The 20,426-nt window shown below is 42.3% G+C and overlaps 1 protein-coding gene across 1 annotated transcript in view; it reads right to left on the reverse strand.

Moving 5' to 3' along the window:
• Nucleotides 1-2,696: 2,696 nt before the first annotated feature.
• The window catches only part of efna2a (ephrin-A2a), a 108,028-nt gene continuing 90,298 nt past the window's right edge, over nucleotides 2,697-20,426 (reverse strand). Inside the window, exons 2-4 of the mRNA XM_042501139.1 lie at nucleotides 12,184-12,476; nucleotides 5,630-5,695; nucleotides 2,697-2,873 (exon numbers count right to left, since the gene is read on the reverse strand). Of these exons, the coding sequence (XP_042357073.1) occupies nucleotides 2,749-2,873; nucleotides 5,630-5,695; nucleotides 12,184-12,476 (484 nt within the window). The 3' untranslated portion in view covers nucleotides 2,697-2,748. The remainder of the gene's footprint in view (nucleotides 2,874-5,629; nucleotides 5,696-12,183; nucleotides 12,477-20,426) is intronic.

The raw sequence follows: 20,426 nt of genomic DNA on the forward strand, positions 1-20,426 counted from the left end.
TACACCTCGCCAAACCCACCAGGAACACCCCCCTACACACACCCCACCCTCCCACTGACACAGGCTATGATTATACTTGTCATCCATCCATCCATCCATCCATTGTCGTCCGCAACAGGCTGAGCAAAGTACTCCAGAAATCCTTCTCCCCATCAATGCTATCCAGCTCCTCCTGGGAGACCATGAGGCGTTCCCAGAGTCCAGATGAGATATATAATCCTCCAGCGTGTTTTGGGTCTACCCCGGGTCCTCCGGAACACCTCTAACGGGAGGCATCCTGATCAGATGCCCAAACCACCTCAACTGGCCCCTTTTCAAAGGCGAAGTGGCTCTCCTCCGAGCTCCCTCCGGATGTCTGAGCTCCATGACAAAACAAAGCCAACGGTCTGCCATCGACTCATATTGGGCTCGTCGCTGTGCACTGTTGGCCCTTGCCGACCCCTTAGTCAGCTTTTTTTTTTTTTTTTTTTGGCCGATTCAGCATATAGAATCACTCTGATTGGCAATTCAGCTTAGTGCACAAGAAACAAAAAAGGGAAGTGAAAATGTTAACAAATGGCTAAAGGTAGGGAGTGAAGTTGAGACAAACTTAAACTTGTTATATAAGCTACAATTGTTTCTCTTATACCATTAAGCTCTTAACAGTAAGGTTTCCTGGTGGTTTGTGTTGTTCACTGGCACACAGTTAATATGCTTTTCTCTGTCAATGTTGGGTTGTGTTGTTAATGTGCTGACTGGCAGTCTTCTGGTTTCCCGTTTTGAATGATGATTATAGCCATCTGCTGGTATGGAGGGGTATCTCCTCACACGCAGGCACAGATCATACATGCTGGTTTGCCATCAGTTTAGTGCGTTTCTGTGCAAATATTTGGCCGAGACACAGCAACACAGCAGGGGTTTTGTGCTGCTAGTTCTGGGCTGTCGGCTTGGTGTGTCACGGCCTTAAGGCTGAGCCCAGCCATCCTATGGAGGAAAATCATATCAGCCGCTTATGCCCATGATCAAATTCTTTTGGTCACTATCTAAAAAACATGACAGGGTTTGAATAGACAGGGGTGAGTCAAAGCCAAGGACTATTAAGTATATTTTCAAGCACGTGTTGCAAGAAAATTGTGCAAATTCATAAATGGTGCAAGCATGCTGCCAGGGCCTAGAATTAATTTATTATTAACTGCTGCTTATGTACTGCCAAATTGCAGCAGGAGAACTCATCCTACAGGCTGACCCTGCGCCAGTGTGATTGGCTCGCGAAACATCCTGGGGCTGACCATTTACTGGTGCTTACAAACCAATTAGCACTAATACGGCTTTGGCAAATAATTGCAACCACAGCTGTAAAACAATTATTTAACAGCTTTTACAAAATAATTCATCACTCTGTTGTGCTCTCAGTAATTAAGTACTTCTCCAAGCACCAAGTTAAAGAATGTCTGATTTTCAAGGTATTCCAGGACTTACACTTCTGAATGTTGAATTCAAGTACTTCAAGCACCTCAAGCACCTTGTACAAACCCTGCCATGACCAAAGGTGAGGGCTGGGACATAGATGTATCAGTAAATTAAAAGCTTTGCCTTCTGGGTCCCTCTGCACTACAACAGTCCAGCACAACAACACCTGCATCACCGCGGATGCCGCAGCAAACTGCCTTTCCATCTCATGCTGCATTTTACACTTGCGTGAACAAGAACCCGATATGCTTGAACTCCTTCACTTGGGGCAGTAACTTTCTCCCAACTCAGGGGTCAAGCAGAAAACCATGGCCTCTGACTTGGAGGTGCTGACTCTCATCCAGACCGCCTCACACTCAGCTGCAAACTGTCCCAGTGCACGCTGGAGGTCACTTTGTGATGAAGCCAACAGAACCACTTCATCTGCAAAAAGCAGAGATGCAATTCTGAGGTCCCCAAACTGGACCCCTTCCTCCCCCCGGCTGCGCCTTGAGAACTTTGTCATTATAATGTGAAATCTTAGCTCCCAAGAAAAAAAAAAAAAGATTTTTATATCACATTGCTGCAAAGCTACACTCAAAATATCAACACATATAACATTACATTACATCTCCCATACGGCTGGATTTATTTAAATCCACGCCTGCATTGTTTTCCCTTTCTTTTCTGCACAGGCCGGGTCACTTTCCCCTTCTCCGTCCCCGCGCGTCTGCTCTTATTCTCGCTGCAGTTGGAACGGGTCCAGGTAGTATAGAATTCCAATTACAATGCAAGCTTGGCCACTTCCAATTCTTGGTTTGACGATGGGATAGCAATGTGAGAAAAAATCCAATTTTTGTGCATCCAGGCCTATCGCTTAATGCATCCTCCATGATTGGATGATAGGAATTGCACTGGAACGACAAGTTTAATCATAGCCGTGGCTACATCTACCCCATCAGTGGCCGAGAGTCAATAGACAAATCAAAAAGGACCCCCTGATATGAGTGCAGAGACATTTCCCTTGTGTTTTTCAGCTGAGAGGTGCCATTCCACCCAGAATTCGGGAGATGAAGCACGGCTTCCCAGACAGCTAACCCAACCCTCTCAGCCCGGCCTGGGAAGGGTGTCCGTGGCTGGGCCATGGAGGGGGCTGGCAGTGGGGGTGGTTGGTGGCTGTAGAGGTGGAGGTGGGAGAGAGAGAAGGGTGGGAGGGGGACGGAGACAGAGGGCTTCCCTGAGGGGTGGTGGATTTTTAGAGGGACAGCCAGCCCAGCCCAGCGACCCTGGGTGGGAGCTCCAGGAGGAGGGGGAGAGGGGTCACACCCAGGAGAAGAGTCCCAGGAGCAGTGAGGCCAGAACGGCTAACAGGGCCAAGGACCCTGGCCTCCAGCTTGGACCTCCATCAGTCAGGAAAGGCTCTGGAGAATCGTATCCCGACCCATCTGAAACGAAGAGAAGAGAGAAACGACAAAACATCTGAACTGAGCGAGACACAAAGACGAGACAAAGACAAAGAGATCTAAAACAAAGTGAATGAACATAGAGTGGATTTACAGGAAGACAAAGGGTAGACAAGTGGAACTATTACAGCAGGAAAAAAAAATGTAGAGAATGAGCGACACACCACAAAAACTCACACCCTTAAAAAGCCAAGGAGAGGCAGAGAGGAGATGGCAGAGAGGGAGAGAAAGAGGAGGAGAAGACGACAGCAACTGAGCTCTGCAGGGGGTTTAACCAACCTAATTACAGTTTAATCACAGAGACTCGGAATCTGGAGCAGCTGACACACACACACACACACACACACACACACACACACACACACAAAGACACATATCCACTCACACACATGTGCAGCCACTCACTCTGGTGACAATATTTCACAGATGCGATGGAAGTTGCAATGTCAGACAGATTACTTTAACAGCACAAGAAAAAGCAGAATCTCAAAGCGGAGCCGCAGCCATGACAGAATAAAAGAATGTATGTTGTTTCAGTAATTATGGAGGAGGAGAGAATTTCCTTCCCCCTCAGAGAAAGAGGGAATGATCTGAGTCTGGAAAGCCATGAAGGCCGACTCTCATCCGTTTACGAAGATCTTCAAAGCCATGTCATTATCTGGGGAGACATGTTACTACCCAGGTTTGATTCTTTAGTCAGGCTCAGGGTGGAAAATCATGAGGTAAGATCCGCCCTTTTGAAAAGACGCACAGGTAGATTTTCGGGATAACGCAAGTGTAGCGTAATGCATGCCGCAATCTGATCCCCACATAGCTTCTGTTGAGTTATTTCTAACATGCCAACAGTTGGGTGAGCACTGCGTCCCGTCCATGAGGGGAGCTATAGCATATCTTATCAGGCTGCAGGGGCGTCGTAGTCGGGGCAGAAGTTGGAAAAGTAAAAAAGTGGGACTGATTATCCAGGGCCCCTATGGGAAGCTTTTGAATTTGTCAGCGGTGTTTCATTTCCAAATAATTAGTGCCATACTAAAGTTCCATACAAAATAAAATTGAAATTGCCTAAATATTGTGGTTGAAAGACTTAACTTTGTATGATAACAAGAATTACTGCCTTGTGGTTGTATGCCTCCATGCACCAGACAAGTTGAACTTACAGTTTACATCCATGTCTGTGGAAACTTCGACGTCACACACATCTTCACTCCAGCACCAAAGACTATACCATTAGCACAGTTTCAAGGTGGACAACCAAGATTAGTGTCACCAATTTAGTTCTTCACCAAATGTCTTCCCTTCTGCTCCTGAGATATAATGTTGAATAATGGACAAATGCGTTTTTGATGATCACATTACTGTGTCACAGTGAAGCTGACCTTTTGGATATAAAATGTCGTCACTTCATCCTTTTATCCTGGTCGAAATTTGTGTGAAATTTTGTTATAATTAGCAAATGAAGTCTTAAGTTATGACTGGAAACATGTTTTGTGAGGTCACAATGACCTTGGACCACCAAAATTTAATCAGTTCATTCTTGAGTCCAAGTGGACAGACAGCCAAATTTGAGGAAGCTCCCCAAGGCCTTCTTGAGATATTGTGTTCACATGAAAGAGATGGATGCAGAGTCACCGTAACTTTGACCTTTGGCCACCAGTTTCCAATAAAAGTCAAAGTGAACATTTGTGCCAAAAATGAAGAAATTTCCTCAAGGCGTTCTTGAGATATCGCATTAACGATAATAGGATGGGCAGACAGACTATTGCTGGCGTGAAGGCATAAAAATAGTGTATGCTCTTTGAGGCAGCTTTCTCCCTTTAAAGCTGCAAAATGGTTTAGTCCACCCCTGCATTAGGACTCATCTCTGAATGCATCTTGAGCCAAGTGAATCAGTGCTCATGCTGCTGGAGCACCAGCATACACTGTCCTGTCTTTTCCCAAGAAAGGGAAATCAAGGTTCAAAAAAGAAAAGTAAGAAAGCGAGGAAAGTGAAAAAAAGCAAACTGACTTTGTTAAAAAAATAAATAAATAAAATACATTTAAAAAGTACTGAAAGAAACACTGATCAAGAGGAGGAGGGTGGGGACCTACAGAGACTGCTAACACAAAGAGCCCAAAATTTGGTGCTACGCCCCTGTCAGGCTGCACACCGTTTGGAAAAAAAAGGCTAGGTGTTATGTGGCGAGCAAGTCACGCTTCATCTTTTACCACAAGGCTGATGCATAAGGAGAATTTTATTAAGAAATATGAAGTGTCTATTATTAGATTAGACTTCTCCAGTACGCGATGGGTTTATTATTAGATTGCTCTCTTGTTTCTTATGAGCAAATGCAGCCAGCAGAGTGATGTGGAGGCTCGGTAACATTTTTAGAGAGCACTTTCAGCCCGCTCTGTTCTCTTTCTACAAGGACAGAAGGTCTCCCTCACACCCAGTGTGATGTGATGTGATTTGATGTGAAGTGCGTATGCCACTTTGTGCCCGTGTGCATGCGCCTGCGCACACTTGTGTGTAGTTGCATGTGTGTTTGTGTCCAAATGTGTGTGTTTTCAGTGTGTGTGGGTGTGTCTGTGTGTAAAGGTGTTAAAGTGTTGCCTGGCTGGTCTGTGAATCAGAGCAGAGAGTGTTGCCGGGGCATTCTATCAGACCTCTTATTCCCCCCTAATTTTACTTTGATAGCCAATCTGGACCTTTGCGTGTGTGTGTCAATGTGTGTGTGTTTGTGTGTAGTTAGAGCGTGACTTACCTGGAGGTCTGACATACACCTTCAGCTTTAGACATGCTCGCCCCACATGGTTTGGGTGAGGAGACGCTGTGAAGAGAGAGAGAGAGTGAAGGAGGAGATTAGTAAAGATAAAACAATTTGTGCTGCTGATTGCACTCATACAGTAATTGAGAACATTCAATAAATGTTTTTTTTTATGTTGTTCTGTCTCAGAGTGCTATGAGGCTTGTTATAAGGCGATGATGGAACTGGGAGTTTACAGGGGCGTCATTTTTGACCTATTTTTAAAGATGAAATTTCTTCAATATGAATGAGTAGCCCCTTTTATATTGCCTGTTCAAAGCTGGAATGTCACGCTGTTATTCCGCCTTGCCGTTCTGTATAAGGGCACGGTCACACATGAGCGAATGTATGGGATTGACCATCACCTACAGAGGCGATATTTGTGCTGGACATGACCCTCACAAAATACTATCTTTCTAATAAACACAGCGAATATGATGCTTTTGGTACATTTTCCATTTTCCTTAGTTTTGTGTTGCTTTTGCATTTTTCATGGCAAATATCAAACAAAATCAGCTGCATGACAGGAATTGACACCAACCAACAAAGGCAATGAGAACAAGCCAGTCAGAGGGAGACTAGAGCAGGTCATGCCGTCTATATCTTAAGAAATAAAATATGTTGTGTTCACCCCTTGAAACCTGGGCAAATTGGCTTAATCTCTTTCAAAAACATGGGGGGAGGATAATGAGCATCTTCACAAGAAATGATCAAAAATTAGCAAAGAATTACAAAAGACAATAATATGAAAATCAGTATACACACAAAAAGAAAAGAAAAAGATAAGGCTTGAAAAAATAATGTAATGAAATAATTATTTTCTAATCATTATTTAATTTCTAATATTTTTCTGTTTCTGTCTTATTTATTGATATATTTTTTTTTTAAACTAATTTTCAGTTACTGCGATAGTCTGGCGACGTATCCAGGGTGTACCCCGCCTTCCGCCCGATGATAGCTGGGATTGGCTCCAGCCCCCCCCTGCGACCCTTACGAGGACAAGCGGTTACAGAAAATGACTGACTGACTGACAAATTTTCAGTTAATTTTATTGTCAGCTTTTCCTAATTTCTTACAGTTTGCTGGATATCTCTTGCCAAGTTGACTGTTGCGTTTTTGGCCATGTATTCAAAAGAAATCAAACCAATTTGCTCAGGTCTCAAAGGTTTAAACTCTTGTGAGCATGACACAAGAAACTGATGTCAATCCAGGTTTCAAAGGGTTAAGCGTCAAGCCTCTTTTTGCCGGCATGCTATCTAAAATCACTCACTGAGGTGGCATTATACCTGTGTTGTTTGGGTCTGTATTAAAAAAGCAAAGCCGATGAAATGAATTGTCTTTGTTGCGGCAGGATCTCTGTATAAAAAGGGCTGATGTAGATGCGTTTTTTGGTCTGAGATAGTGGAGCTAGAAAGTATTGCCAGAATGTAATAAGAGACAAACTAACACATTGTTGGTTGTGGTCCCTTCATGGGATTTGTTTACAATAAAAAAATTACAACAACATCAGCCTTATCCTTTAAGTAACCCAGCTAAACACCTTAATCCTCTCAGTTGATATTTTAATTTAGTGGCGCCTGTGCTCATACTAATTAAAAATTATTCAAATTACCACAAAGCAACTGACACACAGTGAACCTGGGGCTTTCAATGCTCATCAGGAGGGTGACAGGAGGGTCACAGGTCAGATCCCCACACATAAAAGACACCAAACTTTAATTTAACCCCAATTATTATACCTATTTATGGCATGGCAGGAAGAAACACTGACAATACATAATAAGGTAATAAAAAAGATGCAGTGGAAGTAATTATACTGCAGACTTTGTTCACAGGAGGATGGCTTTTGCTGACTTTTTTTTACACGAATAGTTGGTCTTCTTGTTCACTGCGTGGCTGTTTCAGCAAAGTAAAACACACCTACATAACTATAATTAGCTTGAAACAAAAATGTCAGAGGTGGTAAATCAAGGGTAGGTGTCACAAAGGAAGGCATGTATGTGTTTTTGTTAGTTAACACTCATCTGTTATAATTTGACACGAAAGCAGTCATTAACGCAGCCCATTACTTTCTTGATGACATTTATTGCTTCAAGCAGTTGGAGACTCTTTTTATATTACGTCCTTTCAAGTTCTCTTAAACCCATGCTCCCAAGCTTTTGAGCTCCCGTAAACATACTGATCACTTCAGGCAATGTAAACAAGTCTGCAAGGGGATCAGGCCGCACACTGGGATTCAGACACACTCACATTCATACCTAAGGGAAATACCCGCTCTCAAATCGACCTAGCTTGAATGTCTTTGGATTGGGGAAGGAAATCCATGCAAATTCCCCACAGACGCAGGTCCTTCTTTGCCGTGAGGTGACAGTGCTAACCACTGATCCACCGTGCCACGCTGGCTGAATGCCAGGAAAAAATGAGAAAAATGTTAAAAAGTTGCTGTGATTCAGACTTCAAAGTAGAGTAAATTAAATTGAATCTGGGTTTTTAGTCCCACCTCGCTGTGATGTGAAATAGAGCTGGAGACCTTAAAGCAGATGGTGACCAACTCTCTGGCCGCGTGCAGGCACACACACAGAGCGTGCACACACACACTGGTGCTCGCAGAAATGTGCGTGGAGACCTATTGGCCTTCTCCCTTGAGGAAGTCTGCATAGCCAGAGCCCAGAGTGACCCTCAGAGAGGACCATCATCAAGATCCAAAGCGCACAGGAAATAAATCTGACCCCTCCTCTGCCCTCTCCTCCCTCAGTTTCTGCCCACAACTCCTCCCTCCATCCTTCTCTCTGCCCTTCACCTCCTTTCCCCCTTTCATGCCTTCCCTGTAGCCCACTTCCTTTGCCTCAAATTTCTCCAAATCATCCACCTCCCCTCCTTACAGTGCCCAGAAAAAATCTCCTATGAAGCGCCGCCAGCTTTGTATCGAGCTATGTCTCCTGTTGTGTGTCTTTGTTTCGGGTTCCCTACTGTTTTGCTGACAAATGGCAACATTTCGGGGAGAAAGGACTAGAATTGGGAAGATTCATGCCCCCTTCTGTCCCCCTACCTCTTCGTGCCCTCCAAAAATGTTCACTTTTGTCATTTTTTAAAAGTCTTATCGGCTCTCCCGGCGCCTCCTTTTCCCAGCACATCCACAATCCGACGTCTCCTGAAAACCCATTGAAAATCACTCAACCTCATCAGATGGCAGCTGGGAGAAGTAAGGGGTGGAGCGGACCTGTCAACATGTCAACCGCATGACAAATACACACACCGATGCGCACACACGGCCCCACACTCACACAGGTCTGGCCGCAGATCGCCATCAAAGATCGATGTGTTTTACTGCGTGGAGTATCTGCAGAGAGAAGACACACTCAAACGCACACGCAATCTGAAGGGCCGGGTGGTTAAAAATGTCAAAATGCCTTCGTTCCACATCAATACGAACCTGTCTGTGTGTGTGTGTGTGTGTGTGGTGTGTGTGTTAGTATGTGCATGTGCATGTGAGAGACAGTGAGAGACAAAAACGTGTGTGCTTGTCAGTCAAGATGATGGACATGGCCTTTCACGGACTCACAATCGCTTGACAACTGACCCCATAACTGCCCCCCCCCCCCCCTACAACACACACACACACACACACACACACACACACACACACACACACACACACACGGAGTACACATTCCCCTCAGGGGTACCAGAAACACAATACTATAGTCAGCAACTATACAACTCTAGAGGGGCCCTGTCCATCCTTACATGAGGCTGAAAACAAAAGAGTGTGTGTTTGTGTGTGTGAGTGTGTCAGCTGGGAAAAGTGCAGTAGGACATCGGGTGGCTGTTATCTTCGCCTCTTTAGCTCTCTGACTCTCGCCTGCTGTGTCTTTGTGTGACAGCGCAGACAGCAGACTGGGGCGAATAAGTATTTGCAGATACTTAGTGCTCATTATTAAAAGTTACTCTGCAGACAAATAGTGTTGGGAGGAAACACATTACTTTAATCTTATTATCTGTCACGGTAATTCGGTAGTGCAGCACATTATATTTTAGTGATTGCACTGCATTACAAAATTGTGCATTAGAAATAAAGTCTGAACACAGTAATGCTGCAACAAATTGAATTTGAGCTCGTGTCGATATCTGTCAAAGAATCTTTTTTTTCAGCTTCGTCTGATTGCTCTGTCTGCCTTCTGATCGAGGAGAATATCACTGTAAGGTCAGAATCTCTATCCAAGGTCAAAAAACTAGATCAAGAAATTTGTCGCTCTCGCATGCCGACCTGAAACTGATGGCAGAGGTCCCTCATCCCATTACGGGTCATGGTGAGAATGCATCAACTCCTACTAAAAAAGGTTAAGGTCAGTTTTCAGTGGTGCAGCAGTAACACAGGGAGAAATAAAGAGACCTGTGCAGACCAGAAGTGCTGCTGTAGAGTAATTATCATCTATAAAAGACACCAGTGACAGGCAGGGTGGCATTAGAAATCTTAACATGTCTTAAATACACATTTACAAATAAAAGGCCTTACAAAAGTATTAAATTGTCTTATATTCAGATTGGACAGGTCTTAAAAATCTAGTATGTAGAATTTAATGACATCTAGCAGTAAGAGTTGCAGATTGCCATGCACTCAAACTTCTCTCGTGTGCCACGCATGTAGGAGCACTATTGTGGCTAATATAGAGCCAGTGTTTGATTTGTCCATTGTGGCCTACTGTATAAACATGGCAACCTTCATGAGAGAAGACCTGCTTGGTATATAGATATAAATGGCTTATTCTAAGGTAACGAAAACAAGTGGCAGATCTTCCTTTCTTTGGATATTTGAAAAAGTAGTGGAGTAGTAGTGTATTCATGTTGATTTTTTAATTGCTCTTTTTCTCTTTCATAATCTATAGATGATTATTTATCAATTAATTTATATATTAATGTACTTGGTGCAGCACTGACGAAAACAGAACAATTTGTATTTTGAGTATACATTAATAAAAACACAGTTATGAATATTAGTCCTAAATTTAACTTGTTTATACCTGTAGACACCCTGTAGACATGAGTTAATTGAGCAAAGGACTACTGGAATAACTTTGCTAATTAGTTATCAAGTAAAGTCATAAAATGCCAGAAGTGAGAAAGTGTTACTGGGTTTGCACACTTCAGCTGGTCACCACATGGCAGCTTGAGACTGTCCTCACCAGGCAAGCGACAGAATAAATTGTTTCTTCAAACACAATAAACCTGTGTATACATTTTACTGACAAGTGACCTCGTTTGATTGTGCAAATTATGACTGTCCTCTCAGAAGAATCATTTTCTGTCCACATATTCTCCCATCTGCTCAGCCGATTCAGACTGTCAAATGTTTTGTCACAAACCGAGCAGCTCCTCCAGCCTCCACAAAGAGGAAAAAAAAACGTGGCAACAGAAAGTTTGGACATTGACAGCGAAGCTTTTGAAAGTCAATTTAATGTGCTTTTCTGTGATTACCAAATGATCTTGCACTAAACAGTCCGGATGCGGTAAATCTATCCCACCCATCTGGCACAGCGAGCAGCTGAAAACAATGTTTAAGAGTAATTCGAAGCTACTATTTGTCCCATGCCTGGTGGGGGAATGATAGCTTTTTAACTCTGTTCAGAAAACAGTCTCAGGGGGTAAAGCCCATCTGTGATACTAATACATCACTTGTTGAAGTGAGGAGAAACATCAATACAGCTAATATAAAAATGATTACAAACTACGCCTGGTGACATTTTTACCACTTTGCTGAGCACACCACTGATGATCTCGACAGAAGCACGGAGATACATCAAGAAATAAAGAGAGTGAGAGAGCGAGTAAAGGGAGCGAGTGAGAGATGGAAGGTGTATATATGCACGCCTGTGGGGGTGTGCGAGAGACATGGCGGGCTGTGTTTGAGAACTCTCTCAATCAACTTCTGTTGATTGCATATTTACATATCATTTACAAATGCATATTGAACAGCAGCGTGATGAACACGCAAACACAGGCACACGCACGCTCGCACGCACGCCACAAACTCCCTTTACCTTACATCGATCAGACAGCTGCAGCCGATTCAGAACGCTGCTGTTCGAGTCCTCACTAAGACCAACGATTATCCCTCCAGTTCTCAGGTCTTTACACTGCCCTCCTGTCTGTCGGAGAGCTGATTTCAAGTTACTGCTATTGGTTTACGAAACTGGTTTAGGGCCCAAATACATTTCTGAACTTGTACAATATGAATCATCCAGACCTCTCAGGTTGTCTGGGACAGGTCTGCTTTCTGTCCCCAGAGTCAAGACTAAATGTGGAGACATTATCACAACTTGCAGGTAACATTAGCCAATGTTGTGGGAACGGGAGGGGGTCCTTGGCCTGAAATACATTGAAGACCTCTTTAATGTTATTTTCTAATATATCTAAATGTCCTTTTATAATGTGTGTCTTTTGCACTTTGTCTTGATTCCCTTATTGCTGAACAACACACACACACACACACACACACACTGCCAATAACTCACAGATGTAGTAGTACTCGTGTCCAGGCCTGAACTCAAAGCCCAGGGAGAAGGGAGTGAAGAGCTGGAACTTCTCTGAGAAGCGCAGGGGCCCGTCAGGACCGCTGGGACGGTTGCACTCCCAGCGCTTGAAGCCACGCATCCTGTGCTGACAGGAAGTGTAGCCCTCGTGGTTGACCATAAACAGGATGTAGCGCTCCATGCGCCCGTGGGACGGAGGACCCTCGTAGTAAGGACAGTAGATGTCCAGATAGTCATTAATGTTCACTGCCACCCTGTACTCTCCGTGCCAGAACCTGTGAGACACAGAGGGAACAATGAATTAAAACTTGTTCATGAATAAAATAATCGCAAACAGCTTCGGGAACATTCACAGAATCAGTGGGCAGAGGTGAGACGGCTTCAGGAGCAGTTTACCGAGGTGTAATGAGATGGTGTGAGACATATATTTTGAGGAAAACAAAACATATACTGTACATCTACGATACTATGAATATTTACTACCTATATTAGATTTCTGTATGATTGCACAGCATAAAGGAAACTGTGGTGAGCATCCACTTAGTGCAGTCATGCTGTGCAGCATAATTATATGAAAGTGTATGACTGCTGTTTGGACATTTCTGTGTTTGCACGTCTCCACTGGAAGATCCAAGGTCAAGCCAGCTACAAAACAGCAACCCACTAAGACTCCATGCGTTGCTCAAGGACACCTCAACAAAAGCCTTCTGATAGTGGGCCTTTAATCCACCTGAGTCACTGCAGTTTACAGCAAAAAATATCCTAGGGTACTTTTACTATTTAATCAACAAGAAAAGGCCAGAAAAAAATTAATAATAATCCTTCTGGTTACGGCACAAGTTTGCATAGCAAAGCTTGCCAAGCCATGCTTCATGGGAATTATTAGCATGTTTGGTGTATATTTTTTTTTTCCACTCAGAGTGCTTGAATGAGCCTTATGATACTCGAGAGAAGTGGGTCATGTGATGGTAGAGAGCACACATTATTATGCTACCCCCTGAAGCAATGTCCACTTAGTTCGGTACACATGCGGATCACTGAGGTTAGCATGATGAATAGAAATGGGTCAGGGGTTACTGAAGAGGAAATATTAATGCATACACATTGTAGAGGGTATACTGCATTCTGTGGTTTTCCATCTTCTGGCACCAACACAATGAAATGCAGGTAACATATGGAAATCCATAAGATGGTGCTTGAAGTTGCTGACTTCCCAATCTCTTTTCAACAATCTCTACAAGGCAGTTAAAGTACATTAAAAACATATGGCTGCATTTTTTCCCCACATTATGCAGGCTCTATTTATGTTTATGTTTTGATGCCAATGCTGCCTATATGGGAACTGAACTTCTGTTTACAATCTCAGAGTCACTGGACTGCAACAGTCTCACTTAAAGGATAAGGCTGCTGATATTCTATATTTTTGTTATTGTCAACAAATGCCATTAAAAGACCAAAACCAACAATATGCGGTCTGTCTCTCCATACTTTGACTTCTCCGTCTTGTCTGTGGCTTTTGCATTTGTTCTGAATACATATCTTTAACAAGCATTTCCAGCTTTACAGAACATAAGGAAAAAGAAATTCCTAAAACAGTTTTTAATGAGTTCTTCTTGCAAGTTTATTTTTTGCTGCAGATTAATACATATTTAGTGCTCTGATGAGTGTTAACGGCACCAGGGTGATGTATTTGAAATCAAGTCAAAATCAAACTACAGTGCTCAGGTTTATAGTTATAAAGGAACCAACCCCAACATCAGAAAAAAAATGTTTTTACATTTTGGCAAACCATGGATACATTACATATGCACATTATAATTTAGAGGATATATTAAAACTTTACAGTTTCAACAATGCTGTGGTTAAAATGTGGCTACATTCAGGCACAAAAAACACTTGGTTATGGTAAGATCAGATTTTGGCTTAAAATACATGGCTCTGGTGGTGCAATCCCCACTGTAAAGGCAGTGATGTCTCTGTAAAAAACAACCCCTCATCGTGCTACTATCCCAGCAGGCAGTGCACTCATGTCTCAGTTGTTTTTTGTTTTTGTTTTTAAAAGAAGCTTTTACGTGCCACTACCTCTGAAGGAAATGCAGTGATGCTCGGTTAAAAGACAATCTCTTTTTATGCCACTCTCCTGGCAGGAAAATAGGGATGTTTCTGTAAAAAATACAACCACTTTCCATGCAGTTATTCAATCAGGAAATGTAGCAACGATTCATTGAAAAAAATGCTTTCAAAGATATTATCCTGGCAGCCAATACAGCATTTTTTCTGTAAAAAACAAACAAAAAAATGCTTTTTTGTGCAAGTATCCTGGTAAAAACTGCAGCTATACAGTATCTTGCTAAAAGAGCAATGCTTTTTTGTGTCACTTTCCCTGCAGAAAATGCAGCTATGTCTCGGTAAAAAACCCTGCTTTCCACTCTTCCAGCAGGAAATGCACCAGTGTCTCTATAAAAAAAAAACCCAAATAACAACCACTTTTTCTGCTACTATCCTCGTAAGAAATGCATCCACATAACAAGACAGCAGATACAAAAGACCCACATTTGGTGCCTAAAATGCAGCTTGAAACACAGGAATGACTTGCCAAAGCACAACTGGTTTTGCTTTTTGTCGATCTCATAGAGTGGAATAAACTGACACACCATCCTGAGTCAGACAACTCATTTATTATGTCACTTTAGAAACACTGATAGGGGTGCCTGGTAGGTCAGTGGATAGAGTGGCGCCCCATATACAGAGGCTGTATCCTGGCTGCAGCAGCCGCAGGTTCGATTCCAGCCTCAACCCTTCGCTGCATGTCGCCCCATCTCTCTTGCCCCCTTTCACGCATTAACTGTCCTGTCCATTAAAGGCAATATAAACCCAAAAAATAATCTAAAAAAAAAAAAAAAGAAACATTGATAAGTAAAATATTTGTGGTTTGCAGAAACATACAATGCCAGTGTATTCTTCTGGCGAATGGGCTGGAAGGCACACATCACCCAGTGCAACAGCATGGCTCATTTATGTGTTTGTACAAATTTTTGGACAACAAGGTTCAAAGGAATAAGCTTCTGTATTTCTGCCTCCAGGCCAAACAGACAATACTTGTTTGCAAAATCAATTCCTTGTTGGTTTTTGACTCTACATGATGTTTGTTGACACTAAAAAAATATAGAATTTCACCCAATTTATCTTTGCTGAAGAATCATGTTTACAGCCCTAAATGAGAGCTTGTATCTATTAACAAAAGAAAAGACAGATCAATATTTCACCACTAATGCTAAATCACTACTCAAAAATGTAGAGGTTGTTTAGCCACAAGTCTAACAATACATAGCTTTGCCTCATGTATAATCTTGCTTTCATATTAGCACCCTTCTGTGAGGAAACACAATATGTCAGTGTTTATTTTAAATATTTGATATTAAGATATTTTATTTACAAGTGCATAAATAATATGCACAGGGTATGACTTGATAATCTTTTTGTCTTTGAATGTTTAACAATCCACAAGCAATTTTATATTCAAGTTTCACTTTGAGACATCCATCCATCCAACTTCTCACACAGCTGTTAAAAATTCCTCGCGACATTGTGGTGTAATCTCTCTGAGGCTCATCATGGCTACGATCAATTTAATTTCAAATGTACCAAGTCAAATACATTTATAAAAAAATAAAATCAGCCGCCTCACGTTATCAAATCTTGTTTCTCGGGAGCTCGGTAAATTTTGAGATGCAGGAAAATGTCTTCAATCAAGACAGCATAAACAGAGACAGTTGTCGGGCAATCTCCGTGTCTCAGATGGCGCGCACACACTGGGGCTGAGCTTTTTAAACAAATTCATCATTTTCCCCCCTCACCTTGGCAGTAATTGATTGCCTGGAATGAAGACATTTTGGTCTAAGCACTTTTAGTTAGTGGGATATTTAGCTTTGGGACAAATTATCCCTATAACGGCAGTCCTATCTCTCTCCCAGAGGGCAAATCAGGAAGTGAGTTAGATGTGAAATGAGCGCCTTCATGCTTCGGTGCCCTATCAGAGCGAGTTTTGCAGGTTCTAAAGGGATCCTTGAACAGATCATTTAGAGGCATTGATCCACTGGGGAGCTCCTCTCGGCTCTCTCTGCTCCCAATCAACTCTGATTAACAACTAAAGGGGAAAGGCAGAGGGAGAAACAGAGGGAGAGATGCACAGAATGAGAATAAAAGGGCTGAAAGGAAAGAAGCGATGGAGGGAGGGAGACAGAGGGAGAAAAGGTGCAGAAGGAATGGAGATAGGTGTGGAATGAGGACAAAAGGAAGACAGAGAGAGGAGGGAGGGGGATGGATAATGGGATTGCATGAAATGAGAGTAAAACAAGACGGAAAGAAGGAGCAGAAGAGGAGGAGGAGGAGGCCAGCTGGAGGAAGAGCAGATGGAGGAGGAGTTTTTCTATCTTTCATTTCAATTTGTACGACTGTGGTTTTCCATCTGAGACAAATGTGCTTTGCCTATTGATTGTGCCCTGATACATTTATGGATGACTAGCATCTGAGCATTAGCGCTCCGGGCATATAATGAAGTGCATGTGTGTGTGTTTGCATGAAAGGATGCAAATGTGTGTGTGTTTGGTTAAATAGTAGCTTGGTAAAGTGGGTTTCGATGAGTGAGGATTCTCAATCCAAGAAAGGGCTAATGTGCCAGGATACATTAGGTTGTATTAAGCCACTCAGCGCCCTGCCCTGCTCCTGTGACACTGTCTGCATTCCTAATACGCCCCGGAGAGAGCAAACTGTGTGTGTGCAGATGTGTGTGTGCAGGTGTGTGCCACTGGACTCTGAGCTGTAAAACAGTACATGTTGGTGTGCAGTTACGTGGGGATAAGTGTGTGTGTTCCTGCCCTCGTCTCAGACTGTGTGTCATTTGGAATTAAACACACACGCTGCACTGCCCAAAAAGACATGGGAATGCACTCACACTTAAGGCTGGTCTCATCCTCACAGAGCTTATGTGTGTGATGTGTGTGTGTGTTGTTGGTGTGTCTTTCTTGCAATGTGCAATTTTGTGATCAGATTTGGAATATTTCTTTAAACTCAATCTAACCCCTATATACAGGGATATGCACCAAACTGCCATAATACTTATAAAAACTGACATTAAATAAACATCACAAACTCTTATATTTATGATTCTGTCATTACTGCCCAGTTTCCACAGAGATTTGTGTCCATATTTCCATATAGTACAAAGAGTACACCACTAGTGTTCAATGCAAGGAAATAAATCTCTTTATGGACAGTCTGCACAGTCGGCGTGGTGCAAATATCAATATTGTACAGTTGCAACCTTGTCAACTTGGTGGAAAGGATTGGTGGAGGGTCTACTGTATGTGCCAAGCCATATTTTGATGTAATATTGGCCGAGCAAGACTGAAAATATAAAAAGAGGTCCGTTCTGGGGACCACTCTGACCACTTTTGTTGCAAACAGTATAACTGTGACGTTTGCAGGGACAGTGACGCACCCTTTAATGGTTAAAGTTGTAAAATGGTCACAATTAGGTCTTGGGTTTACATTGGAGTTATTTGTCACATAGAAATGCTAAATGGTGACTTCTGCATTGGCATAAAAGACAATGCATCAGTATTTAATGATCTGGTAATGAGAGCAGGCTGGCCAACCATAAGAAGCATCATACAGGTACAACAGAGAAGATCTCTGACCACACCCATCAGTGATCCTGGATGTGGTCGAACGTGAGCCAAACTTGACAAAAATGTTCGACCTGAGAGTGAAATGCAACTTTTCAGACTTGTGTGAAGTTTTTATCCTTATGACAGTGTAACGAATAATTTTCTTGTTTTTGAGTTTTGAATTTTCCTGTTCTTTAAGTTTTAGTTCACACACACACACAAAAAAAAAAAAACATACCCGAGACTTCTGCCTCCACCCAAACACATTCGAGGTGACTGGAATCTCATTTGTGTCACACACTGCCAACTGTTGTCACTGGGACTATTTCTAAAGTAGAAAGTTTCTGCAATGAAAACTGTACACAGTGAAGTTGGTGGATTATCCAGAGCAGCTATTTTCCAAAACACTGACATTACTTTTTTTTAAGTATATTTGTTTATAAAGTTTTTAATGCTACACAAACAAATTTCCATCCACCTCCATAGCATTGGAGATGGTGGCAGAAATCTCAGATACTCAAATAACCAACAACTATCTGAACAACTTCTGTACATATCATAAGGGGAAAACATATTTTTGGAATTTGGGTAAGCTTAATATACCAGTTCTCTGTCAAAAATAAAACGCAATAAAAGATGTAAGAACAATGTTGAATACTGAAGAGGCTTTAAGACTTAAGGACTAACAAAAACAACTTCTAAACTTATTACTTGACAATGAGACAGTCCAACCTGAGCATATTTTACATGCATGGACGTAAAAGCAACACATCCACATACAACCAGCTTTCACTGGATTTGTCTCCTTTTCTGACAAACAAAAACTCCACCAAAACGTATCCCATCATAATAATTTGACAGATGCTCAATTACAGTGGGCTTTGAGGTAGCTTACAGCAAAGTACAGTGCAAAATTATAAAGTACCACTAATCCTTTTACTCTGTGTAAACTGATCACCGGGACAAGAAATAGTGCACATACTTCTTATTTTCCGGATGATGAAACTTGATTATCTTTCATTTCCAGAGAAAGATAGCTTTTTGTATCTCTGGCATATTGACAGTCAATATCATTTCCACACGTAGAACTACCAAAAGGAGGAAAACTTGATAATTAGATCCAGGAAGGATGCAAAAATAGCTCTTTAAAATGCACATTTTTCGCTTTCAAGCCCAGCAGTGTCTTTGTGAAAAACCAAAATTGTTGTTGAAATGCATGTTTTTCTGTACATGGTCTTTTTCAGTTTTCTGTTCTGCCGCTTCAAGCCATTTCTTTTTAATATTGTCTGTGTGTAAACCTGTGCAATATGATATGATGGTTTGCTTCGTTTCTAATCCCCCGATGTCTCACAGATTCTCCTCAGTCTTTCAGTGCAATTGAATTGTGTGGTGAGGTTAGCCAGACGCAGCTGAAGGACTCGGCTTTTGGCTGCTGGCTCTCAAATGAATGTAAAAGGCTCATTCTGAGGTTTGGACCACAATCAGTAGAATAAAGAGTCTGTGTAAAAAGGTTTTATGGTGTTGTGTGTCAAGATGAAAAGAAAACAGAGAGTGAGGAGTTTAAAAGTTGAAATGAGAGATTAAGGAAGAAAAGAGAAGAATGAGAGCTTATGTCTCAGTGTGTTTTTGTACTGTAGATGCACGTACAGTAAAGTGTATGTGCATGAGTGTGTGTGCGTGTGTGTAGAGGCCACTTCTTAGTATTCTGGCTCCACTGAGTCATCAACATCAACTCTCAGCATGGCTGTGATCAAAGCTGGTTGGAGAAGCCTCGGATGTTTACCATACCTGCCTGCGTCCTAAACAGCAGGCCGGATCAACCGACAAACATCAAAGGAGGCTTCTTCGCTCTCTGTCTCTCACTTTCACTGTGTCACCGCTCTCTCCATCCACAACTTTCTCTATTTCTCCAGCTTCATCTTCCTCCGTCGCTCGCGCTGATACGGCACCCATGCTGTGGCCTGAAAAAAACCCACCCCGTGTGAGGGACATCAGTCAACAGAAAACGCTTTCCATACGCCGTCGTGTTTTTGGTTCAAAAGATGCTTCAAAGGGAAGCTCCAGAGGAATTTAATGATGCAACGTTTTGACCCACAAGGTCTAGCAAGGTCGCGCAAACATCCATGTAAACAAAAAAGACATTATGAGAACCTCTCCTCTTTGTTTGTCCTGTCCTTTATTCGTTATAATTTGTATAAATTATTAAAGGTGCCCTCTGGATTTTTTTAACGATGACTAGTAGCACCACAGGGTGATGTTTTTACAAGTTGTTCTGTTTGTATCACGCACACAGACGTTAGTTCTTGCAACATGTGCCCCCAAAAACAACCTCTGTTATTATTCAAGTGACAAAGCCCTCTAGTGCCCAAAGTAGTTATGTCAAGAACAAAGGAAGAAAATATTACTTAAACACCGGAGACAGCAGTTTAAAGTCCTCAATCTAACCATAACCATGTGTTTATTATTGTAACCATGACAACAGAGCTCCCCTAACCGTAGAGACGTATTTATCTTCACACAACAATGATCCTTCCTTTAACCTAATGAAAAAAGTAA

This window comes from Plectropomus leopardus, chromosome 14 (genome assembly GCF_008729295.1).
Source record: "Plectropomus leopardus isolate mb chromosome 14, YSFRI_Pleo_2.0, whole genome shotgun sequence".
Classification (NCBI taxonomy): Eukaryota; Metazoa; Chordata; class Actinopteri; order Perciformes; family Serranidae; genus Plectropomus; species Plectropomus leopardus.